This window comes from Phytophthora sojae (genome assembly GCF_000149755.1).
Source record: "Phytophthora sojae unplaced genomic scaffold PHYSOscaffold_3, whole genome shotgun sequence".
Taxonomy (NCBI): domain Eukaryota; phylum Oomycota; class Peronosporomycetes; order Peronosporales; family Peronosporaceae; genus Phytophthora; species Phytophthora sojae.
The window spans coordinates 6,858,786-6,877,077 of NW_009258117.1; the positions used below are offsets into that span (position 1 = coordinate 6,858,786).

Below are 18,292 nucleotides of genomic sequence, written 5' to 3' on the forward strand. Positions count from 1 at the left end.
GCGTATCACGCAGGCGATGGTGCAGAGGATGGAGCTTCACGCAGCGAAGTTTGTCGTCGCGGCGATCCGCATGGAGGACATGAAGTACGGCTAGTAGTGTTTTTGGCGCACTATACCACTTCACATTGAATGAAGGTTAGGCAGCTTTGTTTGTCAATTTCAGATTTCCGTTTCCTAATTTGGGCTTTCCAAACTAAAACATGCCACCTTTGCTTGTCTAATTAGCTCAGGTTGACCGAGAAAAGGTGTAGTTTTCGGCCCAACGGGGGATATCTTCCTCTGTGACAATGGCTTTTTACGAGTGCGAAAAATCACGAGCACCAAGGTTAGCACTGTGATCTCATTCACATCGTCAGGTTACGAAGCCCTTCATGGTATCGCGTTGGATTCCAGTGGAAACATCTTCGTGCCGCGACTACTGAGTTTGATGTTGTCAAGATCACCCCAGATGGTACCATCACCACGTTTTTAAATGCATCGACCCCATGGGCATCGCGATTGATTCGTCCGACAGCATTTACGTCCTTGACATGCACAGGATCCTGAAAGTCACGGTAACGTTAGATGGCGATGTAAAAGTGGTGGCAGGATCTGGAGCAAAAGGGTTTGTGAATGGATTCGGAGAGTCTGCACGCTTCAGCACTCCCTGGGCGCTGACATTCGGCTCGGATGGCTATTTGTACGTCCCCGACTTGGATAATGACTGCATTCGCAAAGTCGATATCACCACAACAGAGGTCATGACGTACGCTGGTATTTGCCAAACATCAGGGGCTGTAAACGGTCTCACTACGAACGCAACTTTCGATAACCCTATCGCCATTGCAGCGGCAGCCGACAACGTGTTTTACGCAAGTTACGTGTTACGTAACGTAACTGACGGGCCTCAAGGACAACGACTGCGGAAGATTTACACCGCGTAAGCCGCGGAAAACATTTACATATCTCGATCAATTATAGGTGCCTGTAAAAAAATGAAACTCGATATGTCATAACTAATGGGAAGACTTGCTAGCACCCGATTGTTGTCTGCGGTGTTCAATTTGGTTCGGTAAATGCGGCACCAGAAGCACGTCAGCCTTTGAAAGGTACATTGTTTTTGTTGTTCAGTATTTTTCTTAGAAAATGAAAAAAAGTTAAGCAAGCCACAAACCGGTCCTGGATCTGTTCAAAAGCATCACAGCCTTACGAGAAGAAATGCGTTAATATACATGTAAAAGACTTTATCTCAATGGGCTGCTGTCGCGGGTATACCCGTAGGCGGGCTCAGCTAAGCGCGGCTTTTGGGGACAGTTAGCCGTCTAAACCGCAATCAATTCAAGTCAAAGTAAAAGGCTTTATCTCAGCGAAGACCGATTTTGAGGAGGGGGTGGACACAATGGTTTCATTTTATAATATCCTTAGTGTTTAGTTCTTTCTCTGTTAACGGGGTGGTTAACGTCCCAACTTCTAGCATGAATTAGTACCATCGGTTCAGGCCTGGAGATGGCTACAAGGCAGGTACGATGTACACGTCCCAGGATTTTCAGTCTGGACGATGGAGAAGGGTGAAGGAAGAAGAAATGGCGAAGAACGTACGGGGCTACAGCGAGCTGAGAACAAGTGCATTTACTGGGAAGCGCAGGTCGACTGGTGGACGCGCTGGGCGAGCGAACATGATTTGAGTTTGGACGCTGCGAGCAGTGCGAGCGTCCATCTCTCGTTCATGCAAGGGCTGGCCACGCAAGCTGCTCAAGAGAATCGAGATGCACGGAATATTCAAGCGGAGAAGAAGCCTGCGCTTTCACCTCGCGGATCGAAGAAGTTGCCGCATCTGGCAGGGCCCAAAGAGAGAAAATAACGAGTCAAAAGAGTTCAGGCTGCCAGAAGCGGTTGCAATTTACGGCGGTGCACTTTGGGCCTCTTGATCCAGCAGATCGTCTGCTCGACTACTTGTCCGACTGCTAGCTAATACGTCTTTCGCGAACTCTGAGCAGTCTTCGTCGATTCCTAGTGCCTCAAATACTAACTGTAACGGAGAAGCTTCGACGTCCGAGTCTTCTACCACTAAAACCAACGGGAGATAGCTTGGTCCACCATGATCCGACGTCAGCGAAAGAACATCGAAAATCGCTACATCTCCACACTGCTCAAGGTGAGCTGAGACCGTTTGGACGAGAGAAAACCCTGCAAGACCCTGGAGTCGAGCGCCAGTGCGTTGTCGCCGAACTTGCATCGCGTCTGAACCTCCGCTGTTTTCTCTACTGGCACTTAAAATGTCTTGAATGACTTGCTGTACAGCACGCTCGTCTAGTAGAATATTTTCTGACGTGGCAATCACCCGAACTTCGCGGTCGTGATGCCACCCTAGTGACGCATACGCAGAGGAATTGAGCATCAATGCACGCATCAGGTATTCTCTTGGTGGAGCAATCAATACGCCACTCGCTTCATCATCAAAAAGTCCTCCAAGAGAGATAGCTCCAGCCTCCGTCGGTGCTTTATTGCTGTTGAGCTGGCTTGGATGGGGAAGCACCGGTCGAACGTTGCTTTCCACGAGTTTGCACAGCGGACGGTGCAGTGCAGTTGCGAGACCATATTTCACCTGCATTGCAGCCACCCTGTGCTCCTCAAGTTCACCATCCTCTTCAAATTCGTATCCATCAAGAGCTCCATCCCGTACCAGTCGCTCAGCCAACACTGCTAACTGCGGCTCGTGTAGTATCCGATGGAAGTGTTGTTGCGTCTCGGGGTCGTCCATAGTGATGTCAAGCAGTAACTCGCCATCCCAAAGTTCTTGTAGCCGCACGCAGTAAAATACGTCGCCCACGTTGACAACACATTGGTGTGTGAGTGTACTCGGAACGGACATCTTGCCTTGATTAGCTTCGGTATCTTTCTCCTCCGGTCTATCGACTATAAGCTTGTCCTGGTTCTCCACTGACAATCTTCGTCGTCGGACCTGCGCTTCAGTACTCGTTGACGGTCGATCTTCACCTCCAACGCCAACTACTTCCAACTTTGCTGCATTTCCAGCTGATAGCACGATTCGGAGACTGTCAAACAACGGCTCTAGTAGTTCCTCGTGCACGGCAAAAAGCTCAGCGTCATTATTGCTACCACCGTCGTGACTCTGGCTCGGGCGGTAGCTTGCAAACGTTGAGCAGAACGTGAGCAATTGGCGTAAATCCACCTTGGTAGTTAACGCCTCAGTGTCGCAGTCACCCTCCCAGCCCAACACCACAGCTCGAACCTCCAGCCACCAAACCTGAGAAGTTGCTGCAGCGAACGCTTCCTCCACGTCCAACTCCGCTAGAACTGCGTTCTCTTCGTAAGATCCAACGACCGAGAGGTATCGCGTGCCTCTATACACCGTCACTTGCTGCGTATTGTGCTGCTCTTGTTGTGCCACCAGTTGCTCGCGTGGAAGTCTTGAAGCTGCCTCAGGACCACTGGTCTCACATAACACCAAGTGTCCGTTCTTGTATCCAGCGTGTACATGGTCAAGCAGCACTTCCGCCAGCGCTTCTAGCCGCTCACGACGTCGCACTGAATGGTGTGCCAAAAAGCTGTCATGGTTGGGAACGAGCCGCTGAATATCTCGAAGGTGGAACGTGAGGAAGTCGTCCTGCGCTGAACGGGGTTCATACGCCACAAAGTGCACGCTAAAGCCGTCGTCCGGGTCCTCAGGCTCCTCCGCTTCCTCGTAGAGCACTTGCAATACCAGCAGCTGATCACTGATCATCCTTGATCCGGTTGTGAGTTGAGTGCTGCGCTTCAAAATTCCGGGGATGCCACCAGCGGCGCCTAGTGAGTGATACTTGAGGGCATGACTGCTTAAGACCTGCTCTAGCTGCTCACGCATGGCGTCACGTTCTCGACACACGCGCTCCGTCTCGAGCTGAGTGACTCGCATACTCTGCTCGGCGCGCATTGTGCGACTCATCAACGTCTCCATTTTATGTCTCAACGCCTCACGCCCGAGCGAACGCACAGCGAGCTTCAGTCGAGTTTCGAGCTGCGTACGACGCGTATCAGAGAGTAACTGAGCATTCTGCAGTCGCGCTTGTTCGATGACCTCCTCTGAGCGCTGTTGCTCGCGCTCGAGAGCCATCCGCGTCTCCACCAGCTCGGCTGATACGCGTGTAAACCCCGCGGAGATTTCACGCAGCTGACGCGCAAGCTCCAGACTCGTGTTGCGTTCTAGCACCAACTGGGCCTCTAGCGCCTGTGCTCTATCCGCTGCTTCAGTTGTCTGGTGTCGAAGTTGCTCTTGCAATGTTGATAGTGAGGCCTTCGCCTGTGATAGAGCTCGTTCAAGGGCGAAGCTGCGCTCCCTGTACGATTTCTCCTCTGGATTCGCTGGTTCTCCTGCTTGCGGGGGCTTGAGGAACGAGCTTCGCACTGTCTTCAGCGTCGGTGAAGTAGGTCCAGCCTCCGAGAACTCCGACGCCTGGGCAAGAAGCTCGAGCTGCTTTACAGCACTGTCAGCTTGAGCTTGCGCCTGGTTCCTCTCGCTCTCCATAGCCTCTAGAGCTTGTTCCAACTGTGCAATGCGCTCCTTCAACGCTCTTTGCTCTCCATAGCGACGATGCATTTTCTCGTGGTAGGCTGCAGCATCAACCTGCCGGTTCACAGCGTGTGAACGCGCCGCATATTCCTGCCACAGCTGCTGCATAATAACTGGATCGGGCCCAGCCACCGCCTTGCCGTCCTCTGTTCCTCGACTCTTGAGGTTCTCGTCACCTGTAATCGTTGCTGGCGACGTAGGCCGAGACGCGTTACTAGGAGATCCAGACAACGCACGAGAACGAAAACTTCCAGCGTTGACCCGGGGGTCGGATCTCGACGGTCGTCTAGGCGCTCCATTGGCTGGCGGAGTCGAAGGCGCCCTTGGAGATATCACCGTCGCAGCTTCATCCTTCTCCTGTCGGTCGTCCATCTGATCCCCATTACTCGAAGTCGCTGCTGCACCTTCAACTGCACTTGCATCGGGGCCTTGCGTACCTGGTCGGACGTGTTCGTGGCCTGGAAGCAGAGGGAACACGACGCCTCGCTCCTTGTCCGAGACGGATCCATGCTGGTCAACGTCGATATCTTGCGACGCTTGTGTCGAGGCAGCTCGATGGCGCGGGGTCCTGCCGTTCGTGTGCCAGCCTTTGCCCTTCTGGAAGGGCTGGATGTTGCGATACCCCGTGGGCATCAAGGTCATCAACGGCGACAGGAGGATCGGATCATTGTCTCCTGCCCTTGGAGGTGGCAGAGGTCGAGACGGCGGCGTGCTCATGACCGCGAGCGTCCTTTGCGCTAGGATAGGGACACCAGCACACGACGCTCCCGTTACGCGCCTGCGTCTCCTGGCGGCGGATGTTAGGATAGCGCCTCCTCCCCAATTAGTCAGTTGTGGGGCGTCTGAGACCCCTGAACGTGGATCGCTCAGTACTCGATGAAGCGGGGCACCGCGCGAGATTCCAGCGGCGATGCTGCCTTACGGGAGCTGGAGCGTGCTCTGGACGCATTCATGGCCACCCACGTCGCCACCGCCGCCAATGCACTCGCGACTATGGCCACCAAGAGTGGAAGTGAAGAAGTCCCGGACCTGAACAAACCTTTCATCGATGAAGACGACGGAGCTGTCGACCAAGTGATTCAGAAGGAGGTATCAGCAGAGATGGCCAACTTCCAGCGAGACTTGAAGCGTCTGCAGTGTCTGAGCTCCGTGATCACCAACACCCGACGAAGACGAGGGCCTTCCAGTATCGTGAGTGTTGTGAGGCTGCTGCTCAGTTGGTTGCAAGCCGTCGAGAGCTCCAGCGCAGCGGCTGCAGCTTCATCGAGTGCCGTCGTCGGTGGTGCGTTGCCTCCTCCTTCAGCGGCTGAAGCTGCTCGCGCAGCAGAACTGGCTCAACAGCAGTCGCCGATCGATCCCGTGGCCTCGTGGCTTGTAGCGACGTCACTAAGGATCATATTCCGACCTCCTCATACGACTTTGAACGTTGAGATCAGCTCTACCGAGCGAGCAGTGATTGATGAACTCGTCGCTCAAACAGCGGCTAGATGTTTCCTGGCGTTCCAGCGCGCATGGCAAGCGGATGAAGAGAGTCAACGTCGCGCTCGAGCCGAAAGTTCCGGCACCTTGTTCTCCTACCTAACGATGCGGAAGGCTAAGCCGAAGTCTCACAGCAGTCCTGGCCCTGCGAACGCGTTGGCCGTATGCTTGGTTTGTACAACTGAAGCTGGGATAGCCTGGGGCCATGTCTTGGGCCTTGCCGTTTGTCTCGCGCCCGACGTCTCTCGGATGAAGCTGCAGAACGAAATTCTAGCTCGAGCTGCAGTCTGGAACGCCACCAAACCATCGACGGGGAGTGGGGACATTGCCCAGCATCCGTACCTGAAGCACTTGAGCAACATTCGACTTGGACTCGCACCCAGCCAAGCTGCTCCTAATGCAACGCTGAGCTCGCGTATGTCGGAAGCTGCTCGATGGCTACGCGTGGTGATGTCCTTGCTGCTGAAGCCCCACCGATCTCACGTACGCAGTGCGTGTGCGCACCTCATCTCTCAAATGCTCATACGAGAGCTCTATCTCCTTGATCGACTTGAACTCAGCGTGTTGTACACGTCCACGGGCAGTGACTGGAGCCGTTGCATCAGCGACCTCCACGCCGCAGCTCTACGACTGACGGATTGTGCCAAGAAGAAGGGAAGAGGACGGGCGCAACAACATCTCGAGGCATCGGCGTGGTCTCTTCGAGCTGTGGTGCTGGCGCTCGCTCCGGGTGAGATATTCACAAGGTACTGGAACGACGATACCCTCGCGCTGCTGAGACTGCAGCAGCAACTTAACCAGGACTCCAGCGCTGGAGGTATCGCAACGTACAATGTGTTACCGAGTCTGGAGTTGAGCTTCAAGTACATGATGCACCGCCACTTCTTGCTGCGCGACTCGGGAGCAGCGAAGACTGGAGCGCCGTCGAGTTCCGACTGCGAGGGGACCATCAACACGACGCAGGCCTGGGTCTTCTTCTCGCTTCAGCGTTTACGACCACAAGCTCCGAACTGTACAGCCACCAGCAGCTTTACCGCTCTTAAAACGATAGCGTTGCCCGCTTTGGTGCACGTATCACGCGCCATAGCGGCGTACAACATGCCCTGCACGGTACAGAATCATCTCCGTCCGCTACTGTCGGAGCCTGTACGAGTCGGTGACCCGCAGATGCTGATCGGACTCGAGGCTCTCGCTGATCTGCTATCGCGGAATGAGTCTGACGATAAAACCCGGATGTCGTTCCGAGTGAATAGGAGCGACCTCCTCGCCAGTAGACAAATGATCGGCGAGCTCGTAGGTCGCGTGCTTCTTGCGTGCAGCACGCAGATCGGACACAAACTATTGAGTGAGATCCCAACCACGACGAAGAGCAGGGATAAACTGCAGCTTGGGGACGATGGAGACGGGGATGACGAAGAGCACTGGAAGGACCCGACACAGGCTGTGGCAGTGGCGACTTTCGCGGCGGCGTTGGGTTTGATGCCACCACTGTACGCGCATTTGGGTCTGAGCGTTGAGCAGAAGCTGCGGCTTCTTGTGCGTACCAGCATCAACGCGGAACCAGCAGTACAACGTCGCGCCCACGACGCTCTCCTCGCTCTTATCGGACCACACAGCTCCCACTCGGGCGAGCCTCCACCACCTGGCGCTGGAATGGTTGTGCGTGAACTGACCGATCACATCATGCGGATGAACGCCAACAACCCCGCGGCGGTCAGCGACGCGGCAGGAGCGATCGTCATTTTGAGGTTACTGAGCGAAGTGCTGGATCCATCCAGAGCCGCCATGACACGCTGGGAGGGCCCTCAAGACCGATACGCGGCGTTAATCCAGGCGGAGGCCGTCGCCGTTTACCTTCTTGCTCGCGGAGACGACAACATTGAAGCTGAACAATTGCTACGACTAACGGCATTGGACACGCTCGAAGCCGCACATAAGGCGCGCTTGGCGTGTTGCGAGCAGCCTGCGATACGAAGCTCAGTCCAGCTGCCGCTAGTCGACCGACCAAGCGTGTGGACGCTGTTTGGTGACCTCGACTGCGACTTGACCACGGCGTTCTTCAGCTTTAACCCGGAGACACCGCAGGACCTACAACGAGACCAATCTGTAGACAAGCACTCAACCCTCCGGCGCTTGATCCTCGACACCACCGACCGTCACAGCTTCCGATTGTCGCTCTGCCTCGCACGGGTCTTCAGAAGCCTCGCGAGACGTGCTCCTGACGTGATCGCATACATCTGGACCGATGTGGTTGATAAGGTGGCCAAGTTGGAGCCTGTGCTGTCCGTGACGCCGGTGCCAGGCGACTCCGTCCAGCTAAACCAGCGAGAGCTTGCTCGGTGGAGGAACCTGGCGTTGTTGGCCACGGTGTCGGCGTGTCCAATCCTTCAGTCACCGACTCGCAAGACGGATTTGTCTTCATTCTCCTCTGAAAATGGGTCCGAACCCCCAAGCGTGGCCCCGTCCGCGATGGTCGCAACCCTCGTACGCCAACTCGCTTGTTATCTTCGTAGCACCAATGTCGGACAGCGAAATGCTGCAGTGTTGGCGTTGGGCCACGCCGGTTCTGTGGCACTTCCGACACTGCTGGAGGTTCTCGCTCGGCTTGAAGGCGAGGTATTCACGGCACCTTCTAGCAACGGGGAGCCAGACGCGTCGGGCGGGAACGCAGTGACTCCAAATGCTCTGCAGCGCATGCGCAGCCCCAGGCAGGCAAAGCTGCCCAAGAAGAAACTGCTCGAGCTGCAGCACGTGCGGACTGCGCAGTTCAGTCTGCAATGGGCCGTTGGTCGATGTTACCGGATTTTGTTGGAGTCTCGAACCCGTGAGCGCGATGATGAAGAAGAACTCGAGCCGGGAGGTCCCATGGCGGAGCGTCTGCGTCGAGCTGTCTCGGCATTTCTAGCCAAAATGACGACTACGTTTGAAGACGCCGCAGTTTCTTCCAGTGATCTCAGCGAGGCGAGTGATGGATCGTTGAGTTTCAACTCATCAACGCTGGTACTCGAGGAGAACCCAGTGCTGTTGATGGTGCAGCTAGATTTCATCGCACTTTTACGAGCACTGCTTCTCCATTCAAACGCAGCCGCGAAACCAGTATTACAGCTTCCCCACGACAAGTTAGCAGCCCTTCTGCTGAGTTGGTGCGGATCCTTTGACAAGGATCTTGCTGGAGCTGCAGTGTCAGGATATCTCCGTTCGGGTTTCGTGGCCCCAGAAGCCGGTTGCGAGCTTTACTCTCACTGGATGAAACAGTGCGATGTCCACACCGCTCGAGATGGGAAGTTAGTCTTCCCATGGATCTGGATCGATAGCCAACATATCTTAGTTGGTACGGGAGGATCTGCCAGTGAAGCTTACTTAGCGTCTCGAAGTGTGGCCCAGTACTTCATCTGCCATCGAGCGTTCTCGACCTTGGCAGAACTCCTTCGCAGTAGCTTAAAGTCTGCAGATGGAACTGGAACTTGGGACGGCGATAGCGTAGCGACGTGGCTTGACGCGTGCTTCAGCGTGGACGGCGTCATGTTCCCCCACTTCAACGACCTACATCGACTGGCACGACGAGCACTGCACGTTCTACTGGAGTTGCCCCCTGGGAGCGCCCGATTCAACCACGTGGTCAAGCGCTGCCTCGAGAAAACTACCTATCCCTTCTCAAGCGCAGACAAGTCCGCAGTTCGGGTAGCTCGACAGTATCTTGAAGCGCTCGGAGCCTCTAATGAGGTAATGAGCTTCTTCCAGTCACTGCTCCTTCGCTTGCAAGAACGACATGGTGATACTAAAGACGGTGAGGAGTCCTACCTTGCTGTACGCCTTCTTCACGTGCTGTTGCTCCACGTGGGCGTTCAGCTTGATGATAAGCTGGTGCATCAGCACCGTCAGGTAGCGCTGGATATGGTCGCTGCACTCGTTTGTGAGCCTGACGCAAGCTGCGACGATGACGAGTCTGCAGCAACTCGATGGGGATTGCAGGGATACTACAGCCCAAACCTTGAAGGACTGGTCGCTGGCCGGTTGCAGGTTAGCGTGTCAGCGCTGTTGGCGTCGAGATTTTCGGTCCTCAGCCTGCGTGTGAGTCTTGCAGTATTGCGTTCGATGCCAGCTAACACGCCTCAGGTCGGTGACGACGTAGCACAGCAGCGACAAATGTTAGCCGCAGTGTTGCCCTGGCTGGCTGAAGTACCGCTGTGGACGCCCAACGAACCGAGCAATAGATCTGCCGAACTGCTCGACTTGCTGTTTGGCCTCACGACCGCCTATGGGGGCAGTTGTGGGGAGCAACTTGACCATATCTGGCTTACACTCGCGTTTGCCAGCACCAGAGGCGACGACACGAACCTCGGAGAAATCGTCAACTTCTTGTTCCGACAGCAGCGTAAGAGTCAGCTACCCTCCGAGACGGCGAAGACGGTCATGTGGTGGCTGTGTCGATGGCAGGACGCAGCACTTGATGTGCTGCGGTTGTTGCTGCTGCAGATTCCGTTGATGGCTTCAAAGGAACCAGATCCTAGCGAAGTTGCGACCGCGTTGGACGAGTTGACGGCGCTTGTGACTTTGGCCAGCGACACGAGTTGCCATCTACTTCAGTCTGGAGCAAACACTTCCAATGCCGACGTGCGAGCGTTAGCTGTTCATCTGGTCCACATCGCACTCATGACACTGTTTGCGCTGCTGGAAAGTGACAACATCGACGAAACCGCGTCAAACAGCATCACGCAGCACTGCCACGTTCTGCTTCATTCTGTTCTCCCGCTACTGGAAGCGCCACGTGGTCTACTTGCTGCGGCGTTAGCTCTGATCAAATCTTCGACGTCACGAATCAATGCCGACAAGAGAAGCAAGCAACCTTCTTCGCGGGTGCAGCTTGAGGAGTTCCTGGAGGCTCTGCGCGCTCTCGCCGTGTGCTTGTCGGCCACCGAAACCCAGATCTGGAGCGAACTGTGCGTCCAAGAGATTGCGATGACCATTTCCCTCGAGACTTCTCCAACGTCCGAGAGTCTGGGAACTCTTAGACGACCCTCACCGCCTCATGAAGTCTGCATCCGCTTCGCCTTGGTGGCTTACACCCAGTTATCTCCGCGCTTCCAAGGGGATATTCTTCTGTCGGTGCTGACCTTACTCCGACAAACGCTCACCGCTGGCGTAGAAGACAATCGGCTGTCGAGATCGTTGTCACTTGCTCGAGAATGCCTAGCTCTGCTTGCGATGTTGATTCGGAGCATGCCAGTGTCCAGACTGGTGCTGTATCCTCAAGTATTCTGGGTAGCGCTTGCTCTACTTACGCATTGTCGGCAGCAGCGTGACAACGCGCCGAGTAGCGGTCACTCGCTGCATGACGGAGCTCTGGAAGTCTTGGCAACACTCTGGGATCGCACTCCATTTTCTACGCATCCCGTGCTGCAGGACGTCATTCGGGGCACACGACCGGCTCAGTGGGAATCCACCACTGCCCGCAACTCCGTCCTCATGGAAATTGTACGTTGTGTATACACTGACGAGGGGGTTGACAGTCGCGAACGTGCGCTGGAAATGCTGAGTAAGGCGGTCTTGCTGGTACCCCGCGACTTGCTCGGCGTATCAGTCCGCGAATACCTCGTGATCTGCACACTTGCCTTGCTACCTGCACTTGTGATCCCGTCGACGGAGCCAAGCAACTCGAGAAAGGAGGCGAACCTGGAATACTACGCTCGGGATGATCTGGTAGTGCTGTGGCAATCCGCTGGAGCTGCTGAAGCGTACGATCTACTTGTGGGACTGCTCCAAATGCCAGAGTTCATCTTGTCTGAACGAATCAATTCGAGGAAGCTGGCAGCCACGTTCATGTCGATATTCGTTCCTGCATTGTACAGCTTGGAGCAGGAAGAGGACGCCACCGAATTCGACGGCTTGAAGCTGAGCTTGGAAGTCCTCGTGGCGTGCTTGCCCCAACCTGCCGGATCGCAGTCGAATGAGGTAGCAAAATTGGATTCAACCGGTACGGATCACAACGACGAGCGATGCAACTTCGTCTTCGTCCTGCTGGAAGAACTGCTTCGAGACATTCTCAAGCGGAAACAGTCAACCTGGAGACCCGTTCCGGAGCTGGACGCAGCGCTGGCGAGACTGCTTCGAAGCCCAAAGAATGAGCGACAATGGCGCGCGTCCGTGCGAGTGCTCAGCTGGGTGGCGGAGTTGGCCAAGATGACGGGAGCCACTGGGACTTCTGTGTCTCCGTTGCCTATCCCATCAGCAGCAAGAAGAAGTCTACCTGGTGGTAAATCGTCGGAGATGATAACATCACTCGGACGCATTGCAGAATCTGAGGATGATCCTGGGAACCACACAGCAGCCGGGGATGCAAGCACACTGAAGAAGACCCCGTCAACCAGAGCGTTGCAGCGATTTGCGTCTCCACGATCTCGAAGCAGTGGCAGCATCAGCAGGAATAGTGGCGGCAACAACAACCACGAACTGCCCAGGATACCGGAACCTTCGTCAACGAAGAAACATCAACTTTCCGAGCAACCCGGTAGCGAACACGAACTGTCGAGTGACGGCCAGCCCACAGCAGACGCTTGAGCATGTTAGTCTGCTGCTGCTGGGCCTACAGGTCATGAAATACAGGCATATCATTAAGTAAGAGCTTGGGAAGAACAGGATACAGACTGCGAAATACAACAAACGTGTTAATCAAAGCATGTTGGCACCACGCAGCCATTTCTAGTCCAGCAAAGCCTCGTACCGAGGGCTATGCTGGCGGAGCCGCTCTGCGTCGGGTCTGAATCTCATCGTCCACTCGGCTATCTTCACGTCTCGAATCCTTTATACCTCTATGCCCACAGCTCCTGGATGTAGCGGTGGTCGTCCTGCAGCTTCTTGAGCGTAGCCAGCGCCTCGTCCGCAGACTGGCCGCTGAACTTCTCGATGATCTCGTGCAGCACCTTGTGGACGTCGTTGCCCATGCTCGTGGCACCACACACGTAAATGTACGCGTCGTGGTCGCGAATAAGGTCCCAAGTGGCCTGGCCATTCTGCACCAGTAGGTGCTGCACGTACACCTTCTTCTCCTGCTCGCGAGAGAACGCCAAGTGCAGCTCACTCAGCACGCCGCTCTCCTGGAAGCGCTCGAGTTCGTCCTTGTAGATGAAGTCCTCGTCGCGACGGCGGCAGCCGAAGTACATGATGGACTGGCCCACTTCGATGCCATCCTCCTTCTGCTTGGCACGCTCGTGCAGGAACGCACGCATGGGGGCGATACCAGTGCCCGGTCCGATGAGGATGATAGGCGTGAGCGGGTTCTTGGGCAGACGGAAGGTCGACGCGCGCATGAAGATGCGAGCGCGAGGCCACTCGCGCGGCTTCTTGGAGCCCTGCTCACCAGGACGGCTGTCGCGTTTCTTCTTGTCGTCCGTGTGGGCCTCCAAAGGCTGCAGTCTGCCCAGGTAGTTCGAGCACACGCCGCGGAACACGCGGCCGTCGCTCTTCTTGCTCTCGATCAGGCTCACCGTGGCGTGCACACGCTGCGGGTTGACGAGACTCGACGACGAGATGGTGTAGTAACGCGGCAGCAGGAACGGCACGATGTGCAGCAGCGCCTGCACCGACACCTTGACGGAGCGGAAGTGCTCCAGAACATCAACGAACGAGCGCTCGTCCTCGTGGATCCACTTCTGATACTCGTCCTTGCCCTCCTTCGAGGCCAAGCGCACGAGCTGCGCGCGTTCATCAGCGTTCGCCGCAAAGAACGCAAGCTGCTTGAGCGGACCCTTGCGCGGGGCGCTGTTGATGGCCAGATAGCGCGTGAGAATCTCTCCGATCGTGCAGGGCGACGGGAACGGGAACTCGCAGTGCAGGTCCTCGCCCACAGGCTTGAGCGAGACCCACTGGTCCAGGTCGTAGTCCATGCGCTTGGCCAGCTGCTCCACCACGCGCGTCTCGTTCTCCGCCAGCACCGCCAGGTTGTCCGCCGTCTCGTACGTCACGCCGGTGCCACGCAGGTCCAGCTCCACGTGCACCGTCGAGCCTCCCTCAGTGGACGGACGCAGCTCCCTGTTCACCACCACCTTGGCGCTCTTGGCCGTGAAGAAGTGCTTGGTCGAGGCCTTCATCTTGACGTCCTTGGCCGCAGCAGCCTTCGCCAGCTTCTCCGCCTCGGACGCGCGGATCTCCACCAGTTCGTACTCGTACTCGGGGGCCGTCAGCGTCTCTCCGTCCACGTCCTTCGCCTCTGCGTCCTCTTCCTGGTCCTCGCCAGCAGCGATGAACTGCTTCCGCAGCGCCTTCCAGAGCGGCTCCTTCCACTCGTCAAAGTCCTCGTCCAGCGTGGCGTCGTCGTCGCCCTCTCCGTAGTGGAACATCCTCTGGGCGCCGTGGCCCTCCAGGAGGCGGTCCACCAGCCGCCCCATCTCGTTGTAGTGCTCGTACTGCGTGTTGCCCAGGCCGAAGACCGTGTACTTGACGCCACTGAGCGCGTTCTCGCCCAGCGCCTGCTCCTTGTCCTTCAAAAAGTCGATAAAGTCCACGGCGTTGTCCGTCGGGTCGCCCTCTCCGTACGTAGCCATGACGAAGACCACGAGCTTCTCGTCCTTGAGCTTCTGCGCCGCGTCGTAGTCCTCCAGGTCGATGGCGTGCGTCTGGAAGCCGGCCTTGCGTCCCTCCTTCTTGAGCACCTCAGCGAAGCCCTCGGCTGTACCCGTCTGCGAGCCGAACAAGATGGCTACACGGCCGCCGGGGTACTCGGGGCTCTCGTCAGCGGCGCCGGCGGTGGGGGCGGAGGCGGACGTGGCGGAGGAGGCCGAGGGCTCGGCCGCCGCCTTGTACATCTTCATCTGCTGGCCGATGCGCAGCATCTCCTCGGCCAGCTTGTCCTGCTTGGGCTTGGGCTCGCGCAGGAAGAGCACGGCGGTGGCCAGCACGGCCAGCAGCGAGCCCACGACCACGTACGTGTCCGTCATGTAGCTGGCAACAGACGCGCGCTCGGCTCGGCGGATTGCGGAATGGCTGCACGCCTGCCACGCACTTTTGAGTGAGTTTGGAGTTTGGACCGCGCGGTCGGGGTAGAAACGTGTGCGGGTTGGTGGCACCAAGGAGGGAGGTGCTTCCCGCTTGTTGTCTGCTTGCAAACGAGTTTCATTCGCAGCGATTCGGAGCGAATGGTGGTGGACGGAGCGAGGTCTTTGCTCGACTTGACACAATTGAAAGGGGTCGAGAGGGAGGCGGCAGGGCTGGAGAGAAGCGCCTTTGCGTATTTGTATTCGAATCTGCGCTGTGCGCGATGAAAGTTTTTTTGTTGGGAACGAAGCCGGCAACACGTGGAAGGCTTCCCACTTGGCCAACGCTGCTGATGACGGCGTCCATGCATGCGTTGCACTGGGGCTGATTCGTTGCCTACGCGGTACCTTGACACGTCATGTGGACACCCACTTCAGATGCTGCCAACCGGACGCAAGGTTGAAGCAAAAAAAAAAACACTTCAACTCAGTGGCGCCGATGTGCCCGCAGTTTTTCCAACTCCCACAAGGAGAATCATTACAATAGCTCTGCGGCCTATAAATCGAGTGTTAGCTCTTCCACCAGGTTGGGTTTTGCGAGGCTCGAACATACCAAATTGCATGGCCGTCAACATAATCCCATGAAAAGACAGCGTGAGCGGGTTGAAAGTGATTAGCGGTGATTTCATATAATACCCGAAGCAATTTCATCGGTTTATTGTGTCCACGTTCCTCTTATCCTTTGTAGAGCTTCCGTACTCGCGGCTTATCCGTCCATTCAGCCACGTAAAACACACCATCAGCCGCAGCTGCGATGGTCCGGGGGGAATCAAACCTGGCGTTCTCACCAGTGCCGTCCGAGTATTCCTGCGAGGTGCAGCTACCCGCGTGTGTGCTCACCTCCGTGGTGGTGAGGCTGATTTTTCGGATGCAGCCAATCCCTATATCTGCGAGGTATAAATCGCCATCCGACCCAATCGCCATCGAAGTTATGCTACTGAATCGCGCGGAAGTACCGACGCCATTCGCAAAGCCTGAAGTCTCGGACCCAGCCACCACCGACATTACTCCGGCTGGCGTGAATTTAAGCACCATGTGCCCGTTCTTGACCGCAGCGTAAATGTTATTCGACGAATCGATCGCAATAGCTATCATGTCAGTCACAGTCGCAAAGGTGCTTACAACCCCATCAGGGGTAATCTTGGTCAGGTTCGTGTGTGCCACGTACACATTCGAGCTGGAATCCAACGCGATGCCCCATATTAACGGATCAGCGGTACACAAGGCGAGGGTGTCGTTGGAAGTGACTTGCTGCACCACATTGTAGTCCGCCACAAAGAGATCGCCGTTGGTGCTCAAAGCAAGAGCGCGCGTTTGCTCGAAATTGTCGTATAGGCGCGAAACAACACCGTCTTCAGTCAGCTGGAAAATGTTGCTTTCACCATCGGCTATGTAGATAGATCCGTTGGGTGCTACAACCATCCCCCAGATCACGGAAAAAGGCACGGAGCTGGAATCGTCGCCTAATATTGTCGACACGTTGACCAGGGGAGAACCATACATGTCGGAATCAGCGCTAGAACCCGACCCGGTGCTGGAACTACTCGTAGATGAGGATGGCTTCAAACCCACAACGATTCCAGCGGCGATGCCAGCTATCACAACAGCAAGAACCACCGCCCCGATTATCTTGTACCGTCGTGGAATTGCTCGGTACCCTTTTAACGTCGGAGATTTCGTTGGCGCCCCGTGAGCGTGTGGCGTCGAAACAAGTACAGTTATCTGGTCAGCTTGAACTCCCACAACAGCATTGATTAGTGTTGCGATAGCCGGTAGTTGGCTTCCCAACGATTTCAACCCTTCCAAAACTTTATCCATGGTTGGGCGTTGGTCTGGTGCGGGGTCACAGCAGTGAGTGATAAGCTTCCAAGCACCATCGCTGATAGATTGGACGTTTCGGATCGGCAGTTCGCGTGCCAACTTACACGCTCGCAGCTCTTCGTCGCAACTGATGTCGGAATACGGCGACACCCCAGCAAGAGCGTGATAGAGCGTCATTCCGAACGAGTAGACGTCCGATTTACTGTTGGGTAGCATCCCCTCCACACACTCCGGCGCCAAATAGCGCACAGCGTCCGTGATTTCGATCCCCGCCTCTGCTGCCGTCCCATTCACGAGCCGCCGGGATTTCAGTGCGCTCCAGTCAAAGCTGCGGTCGAAGTCGCAGACTTTCGCTTGCGGGTCAGCTCTTCCCGTGACCAGGATATTATCACACTTCAAGTCTCCATGGACGATCCCCTTCGAATGCATCTTGATGATCGCTCGAGCAGCTTGAGTGAGAATATCGATGCTTGCCTGGCATCGACCGACCCCTTCTTGTCGGAGAAACTTATCGAGTGATCCCAAATCACAGTACTCCATCACGATAAAGGGAGTTGCTGTAAAGTAACAAGCACCGTAGAAACGGCAGACGTTGTTGAAGTGACTTAGTCGTACCCACAGCTTCATTGTGTCGAAGAACTTTTGCTTTGCTGCCTCCGATCGGTGCACATTGGAGTTGAAAACTTTCACCGCCACGGGAGTACCATCTTCCAGCATTCCTTTGTATATCTTGGCATCTCCACCAAACCCAATGATCGTCGACATGTCGATGTCAACTTCGTCCTCCGTAATATACCAGTCCGGAAGGTTCTTAACCTCATCTTGAACCGCGCGACTCGAACTTGCCCATAGTTTCTCCTTCATCACATTCAGCACCAAGTCGTTCGTCTCCAGTGGATTCTGCATCATGGCTTCGTTGCGTCGCCCCATGCGAGCAATAATCGCCAGAATTTCCTTCTGGTTGTCGGCGTCGCTCATGGCCTTCATCACTTCGGGCGAGTCGATGAACTTCATGTAGCGATTCGCTCGCTCTTCAGACTGGTCCACGTGGCCGTAGGTGACACTTCCGTTGATGGCGCACTCGGTTGTGACGCACTGCACCAACTGCCCAGCGGTCTCCTTCACACTTGCGCTAACGGTGTCCAAGTCGCTGTGGAACACGAGCTGCTTGAGGATGTTTTGCTCCAGAAACTTCTTCATGACGCGGTCGTACTCCTTCACCTCCGTCTCGAACCTCGTGATGATTTTCTGCAGCTCCGTCGTGAGTTTGCTTTTGTGGTGGACACGCTCCAGCACTTGTAGCACCCAGCGGAAGTAGGCCACGTCCTTCTCGATGTTGGCAGCCTGCGTCTTGATGGAGGACGCGGTCTCCTGCATCCCAGTCAGCAGCTCTGCGACCTCACTGCAGATTTTG

General features: G+C 55.9%; 5 protein-coding genes across 5 annotated transcripts; 2 read left to right on the forward strand and 3 right to left on the reverse strand.

The window, feature by feature from the left end:
* Positions 1-485: 485 nt before the first annotated feature.
* Positions 486-923, forward strand: PHYSODRAFT_329405 (hypothetical protein; the record flags this gene model as incomplete). The annotated part of the gene is made up of 1 exon (XM_009525886.1): positions 486-923. The coding sequence occupies one exon, from the start codon at positions 486-488 to the stop codon at positions 921-923; it is 438 nt and encodes a 145-aa protein (XP_009524181.1).
* A 956-nt stretch (positions 924-1,879) lies between these two features.
* Positions 1,880-5,266, reverse strand: PHYSODRAFT_490184 (hypothetical protein; the record flags this gene model as incomplete). The annotated part of the gene is made up of 2 exons (XM_009525887.1): positions 1,880-5,038; positions 5,069-5,266. The coding sequence occupies 2 exons, from the start codon at positions 5,264-5,266 to the stop codon at positions 1,880-1,882; spliced, it is 3,357 nt and encodes a 1,118-aa protein (XP_009524182.1).
* Positions 5,267-5,650: 384 nt separating this feature from the next.
* PHYSODRAFT_299186 (hypothetical protein) lies at positions 5,651-12,586 on the forward strand (the record flags this gene model as incomplete). Its single annotated transcript, XM_009525888.1, has 1 exon — positions 5,651-12,586. One exon carries the CDS (start codon positions 5,651-5,653, stop codon positions 12,584-12,586), a length of 6,936 nt encoding a protein of 2,311 aa, XP_009524183.1.
* A 251-nt stretch (positions 12,587-12,837) lies between these two features.
* Positions 12,838-14,986, reverse strand: PHYSODRAFT_360099 (hypothetical protein; the record flags this gene model as incomplete). Its single annotated transcript, XM_009525889.1, has 1 exon — positions 12,838-14,986. The coding sequence occupies exon 1, from the start codon at positions 14,959-14,961 to the stop codon at positions 12,838-12,840; it is 2,124 nt and encodes a 707-aa protein (XP_009524184.1). The 5' UTR covers positions 14,962-14,986.
* Positions 14,987-16,851: 1,865 nt separating this feature from the next.
* PHYSODRAFT_495265 (hypothetical protein) lies at positions 16,852-17,505 on the reverse strand (the record flags this gene model as incomplete). The annotated part of the gene is made up of 1 exon (XM_009525890.1): positions 16,852-17,505. A coding segment is annotated over one exon (654 nt), but the record flags the coding sequence as incomplete, so codon positions are not given.
* Positions 17,506-18,292: the final 787 nt, after the last annotated feature.